This window comes from Helianthus annuus, chromosome 9 (assembly GCF_002127325.2).
Source record: "Helianthus annuus cultivar XRQ/B chromosome 9, HanXRQr2.0-SUNRISE, whole genome shotgun sequence".
NCBI classification, from domain to species: domain Eukaryota; kingdom Viridiplantae; phylum Streptophyta; class Magnoliopsida; order Asterales; family Asteraceae; genus Helianthus; species Helianthus annuus.
The window spans coordinates 13,014,030-13,028,134 of record NC_035441.2 but is presented as its reverse complement, the minus strand read 5'-3'; the positions used below and the strand labels follow the sequence as shown (position 1 = coordinate 13,028,134).

General features: G+C 41.1%; 2 protein-coding genes across 5 annotated transcripts in view; both read left to right on the top strand.

Moving 5' to 3' along the window:
• LOC110877204 (toll/interleukin-1 receptor-like protein) overlaps nt 1–14,105 on the top strand; it is a 37,167-nt gene that overhangs the window by 5,977 nt on the left and 17,085 nt on the right. The window lies entirely within an intron of this gene.
• On the top strand, nt 1,116–7,871 carry LOC110877203 (trichohyalin-like). The gene is made up of 2 exons (XM_022125370.2): nt 1,116–1,780; nt 1,856–7,871. Exons 1-2 carry the CDS (start codon nt 1,148–1,150, stop codon nt 2,183–2,185), a joined length of 963 nt encoding a protein of 320 aa, XP_021981062.1. The 5' UTR covers nt 1,116–1,147; the 3' UTR covers nt 2,186–7,871.

Genomic DNA, 14,105 nt, shown 5'->3' with positions numbered 1-14,105 from the left:
AGATACGGGACCGTTTTCTGCATCCTACCGACGCTAGTTTGAGCAGATACGCGAATGAAGTTCTTGGTGAGGATGATTGGGATGACTTTGTCGACTCTGGTCGAGAGGAAGTCATTATCCTTTCTAGTGGAAGTTCTGACCGGGATGTTGGAGATCTAATATCTCATTCCGCGCGTGCAGGTAACGCGCCTGGTGGTGTTGCTGAGCCGGTACATGAATTTGTTGAGGATGATGATGATGCGGAGGCGTCTGTTGATCCGTCTGCCCAGTTGGAGACGAGAAAGAAAGCACGGACCGATAAGTCTAGAAAGAGAGAGGAGAAGCCTGGGAGTACAGGTGCTGGTTCTTCTCGTAAGCGACCCTCTCCTCATCCTTGTCTAGGTTATGTGGTAGTTTCTGACACGTTGTCTGGCTTAGGGGTTGGTGAAAAGAGTCAACAGTCGGATCCTGATGACAGTGCTACCCTATCTGAGCACATGAAGAAAAAAGCTCTCGACGACCACAAACGTCGCCTTGATGAGCAAGCTGCTGCTGTTTTTGCTGCCAAGATGGCAAAGCTTCAAAAAGAGGTCCCCCCAACGCACTCAGAGTCTGAGATTGATTTGGGCGTGTTTAGTGGGGGTCGTGGGAATTTGTTGGAGGAGATATATGCTGCCTGGTAATTTTCTTTCATTGTACGTTTGTCGTATCTTTCCTTGGATTGCTCTTTAATTGTAGTCTTATGGCAGTATTCAAGACTAGCACGAAGCCGCGGCCGGTGGATATTTCTCAGATTACTCCACCTACTTCTCCTCCTTCGAGGATTGTTGGCTTGACCCCTCCTCGAGATGGTGTTGATGCAACTGTGAGGGGCGGTGAAGGGTTTGTTGAAGGTATATTTGAGGGAGGTGACGCTGCTGGAGGTGACGGTGCTGGAGGTGATGTTGCTGGAGGCGATAAGGGTAAAGGTGTTGAAGTGGAGATGGAGTCTAGTGAGACTACTCCGCAACAAACCATGTACACAAAACGTCCTCCTGGTGGGGGTGGGGCTACTTCTGGTACCGTGCGGGACTCGCACTTTGAACGTGTTCCTGATGATTCATGGGGCAATCCAGCTTGTGATGATATGCCTCACGTCCCCCGTTGGAGCCTTACTTAGGGCTCTCGAATGACTGACTTACAGAATTGTCATGAGTTTTTCTCTTTGTCACTTCCTCCTGCCGAGAGAATGTTTCAGAAAAACCGCAACCGCTTTGTCCTTATAGATGATCATGTTAGAGCTGGGGTTAACTTCTTTGCCACTTCTCAGGAGATTCTTCGCGAATGGCGATATATGGGAGAAGAAACTCTGGAGTTTGAAGAGGTTAAGAAGGCGTTTTCTGAAGAGAGAGAGAAATTTAATGCAGAGAAAAAAGGTTTGCAATGGCGGGTTGCTGAGGCTGAGCGGAAGCTCGAAGAGCAGAAGCAGTTGAATGAGCAAAAACAGAAAGATTGGGAATCTGCATGTGCTCGTACGAACTCAGAGATGCAGTCGCAGCGTGATGCTATTGTGCGGCTGTCTGGTGAGAACACGGCCCTTGCTGATGAGGCTCATCAGGCGCGTCTTGCTGCGGAGAAGAAAGAAAAGGAGTATGTTGCGCGGATCGATAAGCTGGAGCTTCTTGCTCAGGAGAAAGCTGCGGAGTGTGAAACTGCTCAGCGCCTTCTTGATGAGAAGGCGGCTGAGTGTCGTGCTTCTGAGCTTCTTGCTGAGGAGGCCTCAGCTGATAGTAGGTGGTTGCTTTCCCGCGGCGTTCCGTTGGTAACGTTTTTGGTTTTCTCATTTCGTTTTTGTCTTTGTATATTCTTGTTCTTATTCGATCTCGTTCTCATGCAGCTTGCTGATCGTATTTTGCATTCTGATGAACTTGCGCGCTATATGTTTGAATTGGGTAGGGCAGGGTATAATAGTGGACGCAAGTTTGGGTATGCTGAAGGCAAACTTGCGGCCGCGAACAATGAGAAGGATTTTCACTTTGAGTTATATAAAGATGATTGTGATGCTGCTTATGCTGAGAAGCGAAAAGAGTTCTCGACGCTTGATTTAGCTGTTGTTCGGGCCTCTGGGAAGTTGGCTCACAAAGCGAATGGGGTGGCTTTGCTGAAAAAGGCCTTGGGAGAAGATGGCGATGATGCTGCGGGAGGTGCTAGCTCTAGCCATACTTGATAGGTTGTTTCTGGCCTGCGTGCCGTGTATGGCCCTGGATGGGCTTGTAATGGGTGTTTAAGACAATTTTACTTTTCTTGACTTTGGTTGTGTTATTGACATATTTTGCCGCTTTGTTTTTTGGTTATGCAAATTTTGAAATCGTCATAATATGTGCATGTTTAATTACTTTGATCAGGTGTCACGAATGAATGATGGCGCTGACAGGTTATGTTGTGTTACTACAACGTTTTTATTCTGTCGTTTAAGTATGCGCGCTTGTATGTGACATACGAAGTGATCGAGTTGCAGGTTATTGTGTGAGCTCAGCTGGGATCACAGCCTTGGGAGCGTTACAATGTTTAGTTACCTTGCTATCGATATTTTCGTGTTTATGTGGGCACGAAGTTATGTTTTTTGGCGTTTTGTAGGCTTTGGTTGTGTTTCTGACCCGGCTGTTCACTTGGCTGTGACGAGCCTTGGAGGTCTACAACGTTTCCTATGGTCGAGCCATTGATGTTTTCGTGTACGCCCGAAATAATAAATGCAGTTGTGACAAAAAATTTGCATGAAATAAAGGTAGCCAAACACTTCTTGTATTAGGTAAATGTGTCGGCGATTCGCCCTATACGATTACATGTTTGTATTATATGTAGCATTTTCGTAACTGTTGGGCATTCCAGGTTCGTGGAACCTCTTTGTCGTTCATGGTGCGTAGCTTGTATGCCCCTTTGCCGAGGACCTCATCAATGATGTACGGGCCTTCCCATTTGGGAGCCAGTTTTCCCGGTTTTTCTGCGTTGGACGCTTCATTGTCCCTTAAGACATAATCACCTGGGTTGAAGGTGCAGATCCGGACTCGGGAGTTGTAATACTTTTCAAGCTTTGATTTGTATTTGGCTTCGTTGATTGCTGCCATCTCCCTCCGTTCCTCTAGGAGATCCAGGTCGATCATCCTTTCTTCTTCGTTATTGATCAGATTCATGGAGAGCATTCTCGGAGATGGAAGCCCGATTTCTGCTGGGATCACAGCCTCGGACCCATAGACCAAGCTAAATGGTGTTTCTCCGTTGCTTGTTTTTGGCATTGTTCTATGGGCCCATAATATGGTGGGTAATTCATCGACCCATCCACGTCTTTTTTCACCGAGCCTTGCCTTTATGCCATCGACGATGCTCTTGTTAACTGCCTCAACTTGACCATTCTCTTGCGGATGTGCGACCGACGAGAAGGTATGTTCGATGTTTAGTTCCTTAAACCATCGTTCGAGATCATCTGCTGCAAAGTTTGTTCCATTGTCGGTGATGATTCTGAGTGGTAGGCCGAATCGGCATATGATTTGTTCCCAAATGAATCGTTTAACAACTGCCGACGTGGTTGATGCGAGTGCCTTGGCTTCCACCCACTTGGTGAAGTAATCGACCGCGACTATGATGAACTTGACTGCCCCCGGAGCTTTTGGGAAGGGGCCCACCATGTCTATGCCCCATTGCTGAAAGGGCCATGCGGTTGTTACTGGTACCAGTTCGTTTTTTGGGCGCATGGTTTATGGTGCATGCCGTTGGCAGCCGCTGCACTTCCTTAATTCCTTCACGGCATCGAGATGCATTCCGGGCCAGTAGTAACCGGCGTTCATTACTTTTGCCACTACCATACGCGGCCCGGTGTGGATACCACAAATGCCTTCATGTACTTCCCGGATCAGATAATTTGCGTCGTCGGCGTCAACACATCTTAGCAGCGGGCCGAGATATGACTTTCGGTACAGTATCCCGTCTGCCATCTGATAATGTTCTGATTTATACTAGATTTTCCGCGCCTCAGCTTTATTTTCTGGAAGTATCCCGGACTGTAAGTACATGATTATGGGTGTCATCCAGGACGTGGTTCCTGTTTGGATGACGTTGACTTCTCTGAGTGGAACAGATGGGTTGCTTAAAACTTCTATGCGCACGTCTTTGGCTAGGTGCTGGAAACTTGTTGACGCAAGCTTGCTTAAGGCGTCTGCCGGCTTGTTTTCACTGCGGTTTATGTGGTGCACTTTGTAAGAATAGAAGGTTTGCAGCAACGTCTTTGCTTGGTTGAGATAGAGTGCCATTATGTCGCCTTTGGCTTCGTATTGACCATTGATTTGGCCTGCTACTAACATGGAGTCCACATGTGCTTCGATGTGTCGGACCCCCATTTTGATTGCCAAACGGAAGCCGGCCAGAAAGGCTTCGTACTCTGCTTCGTTATTTGTGCTCTTGAAGTCTAGGCGTATGGCGTAAGTGAACTCGTGTTTGTCAGGGCTTACTAGCCGTAGCCCCGTCTGTATACAGCAGCCATGGCTCTTCGGTTTGTTTTTTTTTCAGCTTTTTCCGTCGCCTTACACTCTCTGTCTTTGTCATCTGGGACTTCCGTCACGAAGTCTTCCAAAACTTGGCCTTTGATCGACGGTCGTGGTCTGAAGACTACGTTGTGTCCCCCTAGCTCTATCGCCCACTTGGCCAATCTTCCTGATATTTCTGGCCTTGCTAGGATATTCCCAATATTGTAATTTGTTAGCACATGGATGACGTGATTGGCGAAATATCGGCGCAGCCTTCTTGACGCGTGAATCAGTGCAAGGACCAGCTTTAGCGCCGCGCGCGTTAGGTCAGACATTGCGGGTCCCAGAGTGACCGTTTGTTCTGGGTATGCGCTGTTCAATACCCATTTCTCTGCTTCTATGCGCGGTGCCTGTTTGCTTGCTTTTGCCGGCCTGATTTCATCTGTTGCTAGCACTTCTTTGCTTGCGTATATCAACGCAATGCCTGTTTCGGTTGGAAAGCCTATGGCAGAATGTGGTGCGGAACAGATCATGCTGAAATCTCCTTGGGATTCTCTTCCTAAGAGGATGTCATGTCTTGAATGTGCCGGTAGCACCATGAATGTGACTTCTTCAGTTCTTGAATTTCTCCCATCAGAAAGCAATACTGGGAATGATATTTGTCCTAGGGGAAAGACGGCCTCGTTGCAGAAACCAGTTAGTGGGTAATCGACTGGTTCTAGGCGCGCCTTATCCTCTTGGTCAAATTGATTGAAGCACTGTTCATATATGATGTCCGCGGTGCTCCCGGGATCAATAAAGATGTAATCTGTTTGGTAGTGGCCGATCACCCCTGGGATGACTATTGGCCGCTTTTCTCTTGGGCCTCCCCTGACAACTGGGAAAACCACTTGCTTCTCGCGCCATGAATCATTCTGCGCGCGCTTGTTGTAGTTTTTTCTTGGTCGCCGTGGACCTCCTTGCACCATATGAGTTTCTAGCTTTCTGAGCTTCTTGTTGTCTGGACCTTCATCTCTTCGTTGTATCTGACGGTAATCGCGCTTTCCTCCTTTGACTAAGTGACTGAGCTTTCCGTCTCTTAGAGCTCTTTCGATTTCTTGCTTTAAGCTAAAGCAGTCATCGGTCAAGTGGCCCGTATCTTTGTGGAATTCACAGAAGAGATTTGGGTCTTGACCCCTTTTGTTGCGCATCTACAAGGGTGGTTTGAACTGATGGTTCTCTGTGGCTAGGACTTCAGAAGGTGTTTTGGTTAGTGGAGTCCACTGCTTTTCTCTATTTTCGCGCTTTACTTCTTTTCGATGGGCTATCTGATTGATCGTATGGTGTGCATCGTCCCGTGGGGGGCTTCTTTCTCTGTTCCCAGGAGCCCTCCAGGGTTGATTCCTGCCCCTTCTGTTGTTTCGATCGTTATGGTTGTGTGCGCGCTGACGGTGATCGTCACCAGTCAGTTGCCTGTCTGTCTGCGCAATTGTCTTGGCCGCTTCAATGAAGGTTTCCCAGTCTTTGGGTCCTCCATCTCGCCCTTTGATTCTTTTAACTAGATCGTCGCACTTGACCGCTCGCATGAAGTGTGCGCGCATCATTTTCTCTGGTATGTCTCCGATCTCTAGACATTCTTTGTTGTACCTTGTAATGAAGTCTTCTACGCTTTCATAGTCTTTTCTCCATATGTTCAGACAATCACCCGGATCTCTGGCTTGTCTTCGTTGCTGAGAGAAGTGTGCTAGGAACTTCTCTCGGAAATCGACCCATGATTTCATTTTGCCAGCCGGTAAGTTGTCGAACCAAATGCGCGCCGCGCCAACGAATGTCTGAGCAAACAGGTGGCACCATGTTGGTAAGTTCCGTCCGCCTGTTGCTCCTGCACCTTTAAACACCTGGAGGTGATCGTCTGGGTCCGTCAACCCGTTGTATTTACCCACGTTGTGTGGTAATTTCATTTTGTCGATGGCCGCGCACGCGATTTCTCGAATGAATTTTGAATTTTCAGCCATGTCTTCAGGACGATAGCTCAAGGTGTAATCATGCTCTGCTTTGGGGTTGTACCCCGCGCGCTTGGTTGGTTTGTATGCTTCGTGTTCCGGAGGAAGTCTGCTAAACACTGTGGATTCCCCCTTGTAAGTTGGGTCGTCTTCCTCCTCTTCCCATTCTGTATTCATGTTGCGCGCGCCCAAACGGGTTTGGACCGGCCTTCGTTGTAGATTGGAGGTTTGGACGAAGTTGCTCTCTGTTTCAGCATAAGTATCGCGCGTGTCTTGTATGCTGGGTCTTCTGACATGTTGCACTGGTTCTCTTTCTGGTCGTAAGTTCTATGCGTTTGTCTGCTGAGCCGTGTGTGTACTCAGAGACCTTGGTTGTGGAGTTACGAATGCTGATTGGTTAGCCTGTGCTTGGAGCAAGGCTTGTTGTGCGCTGAGCTGCGTATAAACGAGGTTTATGGACGCCATTTGTTCGGCATACCAGGAAGCCAGAGTTTTTCCCTCGGGTAGCCCTAAAAGTGCAGAGTAGTTGAGTTGTGCTTGTTCCGATGGAACAGAAGGGCCTGGTCCATGGCTTACAGTCTGCATCGGCGGTGGTGTTTGGTGTAATATCCCCGTTGGAGATTGGAGAGCAGCTCCGTTTGTGGTTTGAGTGATGATTCTTGCTGGTGTTTGGAAGATGGGTCCAGTTGTGGTTTGGCTAACAGCCCTGGACGCAACGAAGCATATTGTACAAGCATTCTTTGCATATCCTTACTAGTTCATATCAAGATCATCAAATTCCACTAACCTCACATAACTTTCATCCTAAATCAAGGTTATTAACAATAATCCACCATATCCAATTTCATATACATCAAGACTATACTTGATTTAGCACATGCAACATCATCATCATCATAACATTACTTCTACAAGTGGGTTTTCATTAAAACATCAATATAATCAGAAATTCGAACACACTTCATGTTACATGAGATGGTTCTAGTCCATTACCATTCTAATTTCACATAGACTCAAGGATTAAACACAACCCATCTCATCAATGATCATCAAATCGAAAACCTACAACTTACCACTTGGTTAGTAGGCTTAAATGGTTGCACATTCAGATTCATGCATATGATTCTTGGCTTGCAACACCCTCAATTGAAGGAATTTCTTGTGCTAGGTTGAAGGAGAAGAATTTCTCCTTCTCCTGCTTTTCTCGCGACCACACCCCCACCCAAAACACTGGGTTTTATTTTTCATATGCTTTATTTTCTTAATTTACACATTTAGCCCTTAAAGTTTCACTTAGTTAATTATAAGGCATAACTTTCATTCTTCGATTGTCCCTACCATAATTTTAACTAGGTTAAATAACCTAATTATTTATTTCTTGATGTACCATATCATAATATTTAACGAACATAAGCATTCGGGTTTTGGGGTATTACAATACATCAAATAATAAAAAAAGTTATATCTTAAAAACCTCATGTATTACATGGGTCGAGTAAATGTAATTTTGTATAGTGAAAATAAAAATATTTAATATAGAGTAAACTGCCATTTTGGTCCATGAGGTTTGGTCACTTTTGCCAGTTTAGTCCAAAACTCAAACCTTTTGCATCTGGGTCCCTGTGGTTTCAGTTTTATTGCCATTTTGGTCCAAAAATGAAATCAGGTCATATTTGTCTTATAAAATCCTGCAATTTTGTCATTTTTCTCAGGGGCAAATCAGGTCATATTTGTCTTATAAAATATGGTATTTATTTATAAAAAAAATGATCATTTTGCCTCTGCGGAAAATGACAAAATAGCAGGATTTTATAAGACAAATATGACCTGATTTCATTTTTGGACCAAAATGGCAAAAAAACTGAAACCACAGGGACCCAGATGCAAAAAGTTTGAGTTTTGGACTAAAGTGGCAAAAGTGATCAAACCACAGGGACCAAAATGGCAGTTTACTCTTTAATATATTAACACAAAGTTTGGTTTTCGTGATAAAAATAGATTATTGTGTTGTTGCAAAATTTGTTAAAAAAGCCTCAGTAAATTTAACCCTTTATTTAAAACTCCGTAAATGTATAAATGATAAATAATATTAGTTAATTTTATTTTAAGTTTCGTAAAATCTATTTAATACCAAACTAAACAAAATGTTCAAATATTTAGTTAAGATCAAATTAGATAATTAATTTTGAATTTGAAGTAAATAGATAAATAAAATAGTAATAATTAATTTAAGTAAATCTATACTATATAATAAAAGAAACCAATATGAGGACACATGTCATTCATTGAAGCCATCTATTTTTTATAGATAATTAATATCAATTAAAAGATAATTATAAAATTAAATTTAATATAAATTTAAATAATTCGTATAGGAGATAATATAATATTTTAAAATATTATGTAAATGACTTATTTATTTTATTAAACTAAAGTAATTAATGGTAGAACCTATTTCAAAAATCCTTATAAGGAGTAAACAAAAATATTAATCAGTGTTTATTGTTTCTATACTTTTATTTTCGTGTTCAACTCTCAACTTAAATACGGTAATCACTATGTTTACGTGACATTTATAAGAACCATCACCGCAATCACTCCATCCATCGTATATCGAGTATATCCGTTAGTTTTTTTAAGATATAAATTTTTATTAGATTCATTCAACCCGTGTAATAAATGAGGTTTTTTATAGATATAACATTTTTTATTTTTTTACTATACAAAATTACATTTATTCAACTCGTGTAATACACTGGGTTTTTTAAAAATATAACTTTTTTTGTTATGTAGTATGTAAAATTAGATTTATTCAAACCATATAATACATAGGGTTTATAAAGATATAACTTTTTATTGTTTGGTATATGAAATTACATGTGCTCAACACGTATAACACATGAGGTTCTTAAAAATGTAACTTTTTTCATTATTTAATATATAAAATTAAATTTACTTAACCCGTATAATACACGGGGTTCTTAAAAATACAACTTTTTTGTTTAATATGTAAAATTACATTTATTCAACCCATGTAATAAACAAGATTTTTAAATATATATTGTTTTATTATTTGGTATATAAAATTACATTTATTCAACCCGTCTAATAAACGAGATTTTTAAGAGATATTTTTTATATTATTTGATATATAAAATTACATTTATTCAACCCGTGTAATATACGGGGTTCTAACCTAGTAATATTATAAATGAGAAGAAGATTGAACTAAATAATAATTATCCATAAGATATTAAACTAAATAATATTTAGTTGGAGGGTTATCTATACTTAATTAAAAGAAATTAAACTAAAATAATAATTATCTAAAAGAGATGCTCTAATATGATGACAAGTGTCCCCAAAATGGTTTCTTTTATTATATAGTAAAGATTAAATTAACAATTTGGATATGAGGATAATATTTTATTAAAGTATGATATAATTTGATATTAATTTATTATTTATTTAGCTAATATAAAATAAGTATAGATTTGAGGATACCTTCAATGAATGACACGTGTCTAACAGTTGATTTCTTTTATTATAGTAGATAAATGTTTATTATGTGGAAAATTTGATGTTATGATTTTGAAATTTTGAAACCTGGGATAAGCCCGAGGAAAACACTAGCCCAAAAGGAAAGAAAACCAAGTCAAAATCTAACAATTAATTTATCTCCGATGGACCAACACAGGCCCATCTCAGAACAAAATATCTGCATATCTTGTTTAGCCCAACTAAAAACATCATCCAATCCGTATCTATTACAATCTAGAACCCAACAAACAAATAAAATACAAAATGTTCAAATCTTGGACCTGCCTTGCACAACCGCCATCTATACTATTGTACCCCAAAGAGCCCACAAAGATATCCAGCTGCCCATCATTGTTTTTAAAATAATTCAGATTGACCCCCTACCATCTGGCCAGACACGCAGTATTTTTTTTATGTAACTTCTTTTCAATAAAACACTACATTGTTGTTTTACTTTGTTACTTTATTTACTGTGAATTCATCCAGACCATTCTCCAACCCAATGCCTTCCACCAGTGACTATTTTTTAAGCGCACTAAAGAAGTGGGCAAATTGTTGTAATCGAAATCAACTTCAGTAAAATAATTAATTAAAGCCTTATTAACAATTATTAAGGAACCGGGTTGGTTCTGGTACAAATCACATTTATCCTACAAACCGTAAAAACAGATCATAGCACTTAAAAAAAGCTAAATTGACAAATACTAAAACAATACATACATAAAAGTAGCACTTTTGAATTATATTAGCAAATAAAAATTAATCAAGATAATTGATTTTAGCACATATGCGAAATGATATCAGCACTTTTCTTTATCAGCACATTGCAAACAGAAGAAATATCCAAATAAAGAATTAATTGCTTGTTAGCATAATTAGAAGGAATTCAAGATAATTGATATTATTTAGATTATCATTTTACCATTTCTCTATAACTGAATGGATATCAAATGACACTTTTGAAATGGTTCTTACAGTTTGTATACGAAATGTGGTTTGTATTTGATCCGTAATAATATATAAATTGTCTACTTTTACGGTATATTGTTGGTGCACTTGTGTCTGTACTTTGTCTGTATTCGGTCACGATGTAAACGATGTCCTGATTAGTGTTGTAAGTTGACCAAGTCAACCATCCTCCGGTTTGACTTGGACAACAGTTTGTAAAATGTTGAAAGATGTTCTGTGTCGAAGGATAAGAGATCGAAGGATAATGTGGATCCTTCAATCTCATCGAAAGATATGTTTCGAATGATAGATCTCGAAAGGTGATCTTTCGAGGTCCCTGCTGATCCTTCGAATGCTTTGTCATCGATAGATGATCCTTCGGACCATCTATCGGATCCTTCGGACCAGACATCATGGGCTGGGTATAAATACCCATGCAGTGTGTTGTGTTTTAGAGAGACACTTAGAGACAGAAACACCCGAGAGATAGTTGAGAGCTTTCTGTCCGAAACACACACACACACATAGTGAGAGTTTGCAAGTTAGATTTGTAAACATTATGCTTGTAACTGGAACCTTCATACGTATTAATACAGTGGTGTTAATCGGTGAACTCTTGTGTGTTTGTTTCTCTACTTGCTTCATCTCGGTTTGCTTACTAGCTTGGATTCCGCACTCGCTAGTAGGTTTGTATAACAAGGTTTAGGTTCGTCATCCTCCGTGAAAGGGACCTACAAGTGGTATCAGAGCTTTGGCTCTTTACCTTGTTTAAAACCGGGTTTGTTCGAGTTCTTGGTGTGTTTGGACACTAGGTTTAGCACCCGTTTTGGTGGTTTTTCTTGCATCTTAAAACTGAAAAACGAGTTCTAAACTTTCGGGAGTGTTCAAGGTTGGGTTGGGTAACTTGAAAACTTGTTTTTAAGTGACTTTGATTTTTCCGGCCATATCTCCGGTCATATTTTCCGGTACTGGATCTGGATAAGATCTTTCCTTTTTGGGCATATTTTTTTGAAAAGTCAACAAGTTTGGTGAAAAGTTGGTGCCTGCACATCCCTTCTGCCGAAAGTTGTGCACCAACCCATCACCTTTTTCACCAACCTGTCCCATCGTGTCAGTGTGTGTCAGAAGCTTCCGAAAGATATCCTTCGATTTCGAAAGATCATCTTTCGATCAGAGACAGCTCGACAGATTAGCATCTTTCGAGTAGTCTTAGCATCTTTCGAGTAGTCTTTCGAAGTCTAAGCATTATCTTTCGTTTCTGGAATCTTTTCGAAAGTTAGTTGTCCGAAAGATAAGGATTCATCTCGAAAGATAAGGATCTTTCATTGTGAATCTTTCGAGATCAGTATTCGAGAGATAAAGATCTTTCGAATTGTGAATCTTTCGTGATAATTGCTCGAAAGATAAGGATCTTTCATTGTGAATCTTTCGAAAACTTTGCTCGAAACTCAACAGTAATCTTTCGATCACTGTTGATCCTTCGAACAAGTTTCGATCTTTTGAACAAGTCTTGTATCTTTCGATGTGTGTCTATGTACACTTAACAGTTTGTGCTTGTGTAGATATTCAATTAATATTTGATCAAAATGAGCTGTACAAGTCCCTGGGATTGGAGTTTGGACTCACGATCCAATCAAGAGCTAGTCACTACTGCAGATTGGGCAAAGAGTATGTTTCCTCCTCCATCAATCAGTCCAAGTCAATGGGCTTTGGTATCCAATCAAAGTCAAAGCATTCAAAACCTTTTGATCAGTGAAAGCGAAACGGGCAATAACAATCGTCCACCAAAGCTAAATCATATGAATGAGTTTCCATCATGGAAAAACCGCTTTCACACGTATGTCCAAGGGCAAAGCACCGATCTTTGGACGTGTTTCATCAATGCATTCAATGAAAATCTGGAGACTGCTGCGTCCACTTCTGAGGGTTATGCCAATATGCTTGAAAAAGACAAGAAGGCTTATGAATTGGAGAAAAAGGCCTTTGCCACACTTACTCAAGCATTCAACAAAGACATCTACCATCAGTTCTCATACTGCAAGACCACGAAAGCATTGTGGGATTGTTTAGTTGCTAGAGGAGAAGGCAATGCAGCTGCTCGAAAGTCTCGGCATGATTTGTTGAAGAAAGAGTTTGAATCTTTTCAGTTTTTGGAAAACGAGACTCTGAATGATATGACCACACGTTTCTATCATTTGATTAGTGAAATGTGTGCTTATGGAGTTGTCTCTACTCAACAAGACATGGTGAGTAGGTTTGCTGACGCCTTACCTCCAAAGTGGAGCTCTTTCATTGAGCTGTTGAAGCATACTGGAACTCTAGATCAAGTTAACATCTACGAGTTCATTCAAAAGCTGGAACATAAAAATGATGAAGAAATCAGGAAAGCAAGGCGTGCTCCAGCTCCTCAGAATACAGAAATGTACCTTCCAGGCTTCGATGCTTTGGCAAGATCCGCTGCAGCTCAGCAACAGCAACCTAAACTGCAGACTGCTTTTGTGTCCAACACAAGTTCCTTTCCATTTCCTCAGTCAACAGCTGCTCCACCACAACCTCAATTTGATCCGAGGTCTTACATTCCTGTCCCAACACAGCCACAACCACAACCTCAACAACAACAACAACAGCAAGCTCATTATGCAAGTAATCCTAAACCTCAACCCCAAAATCCTAACACAATCCGAGTCGACAACTCAAATCTTTCACACCTTAGCATTGAAGTTGCTAAGGAGCATATGGAAATTATCAACACCATGGTCAGTGCTTACTGTGGTTTGGTAGTAGGTCAGTTTGGAAACATCAATATGACCAATGAAGACTACCAACAGATCGACAAGGAAGAAATGGAGTTGATGGATATTAAGTGGGCTTTTGCAAGTGCGGTTAGAAGGGCCAAAGACTTCATGGGTCGTACTGGTAGAACTTCGTTAGAAGGAAAGAAAGATACGAAGTATGGGTTTGATATCAATGCCGTTACATGCTTCAACTGTGGAAATAAAGGGCACTTCAAACGTGAGTGCACTCTACCAACAAAACACGGCAATCACAACCCTTTCAGAAACCAGACGAATGTGAATGCCCAACAAGAAAACCGTGAACGGAGGATGGTGGCAGTGAATAACAATCAGGGACAGCCTGGAACTACAAATCACAATCGGGC

Excerpts from the sequence above, each read along its gene's own strand:
- LOC110877203 (XM_022125370.2), top strand. The coding sequence starts at position 1,148 with ATGACTGACTTACAGAATTGTCATGAGTTTTTCTCTTTGTCACTTCCT. Across the intron at positions 1,781-1,855 it reads TTTCCCGCGGCGTTCCGTTG|CTTGCTGATCGTATTTTGCA; the intron begins GTAACGTTTTTG and ends GTTCTCATGCAG.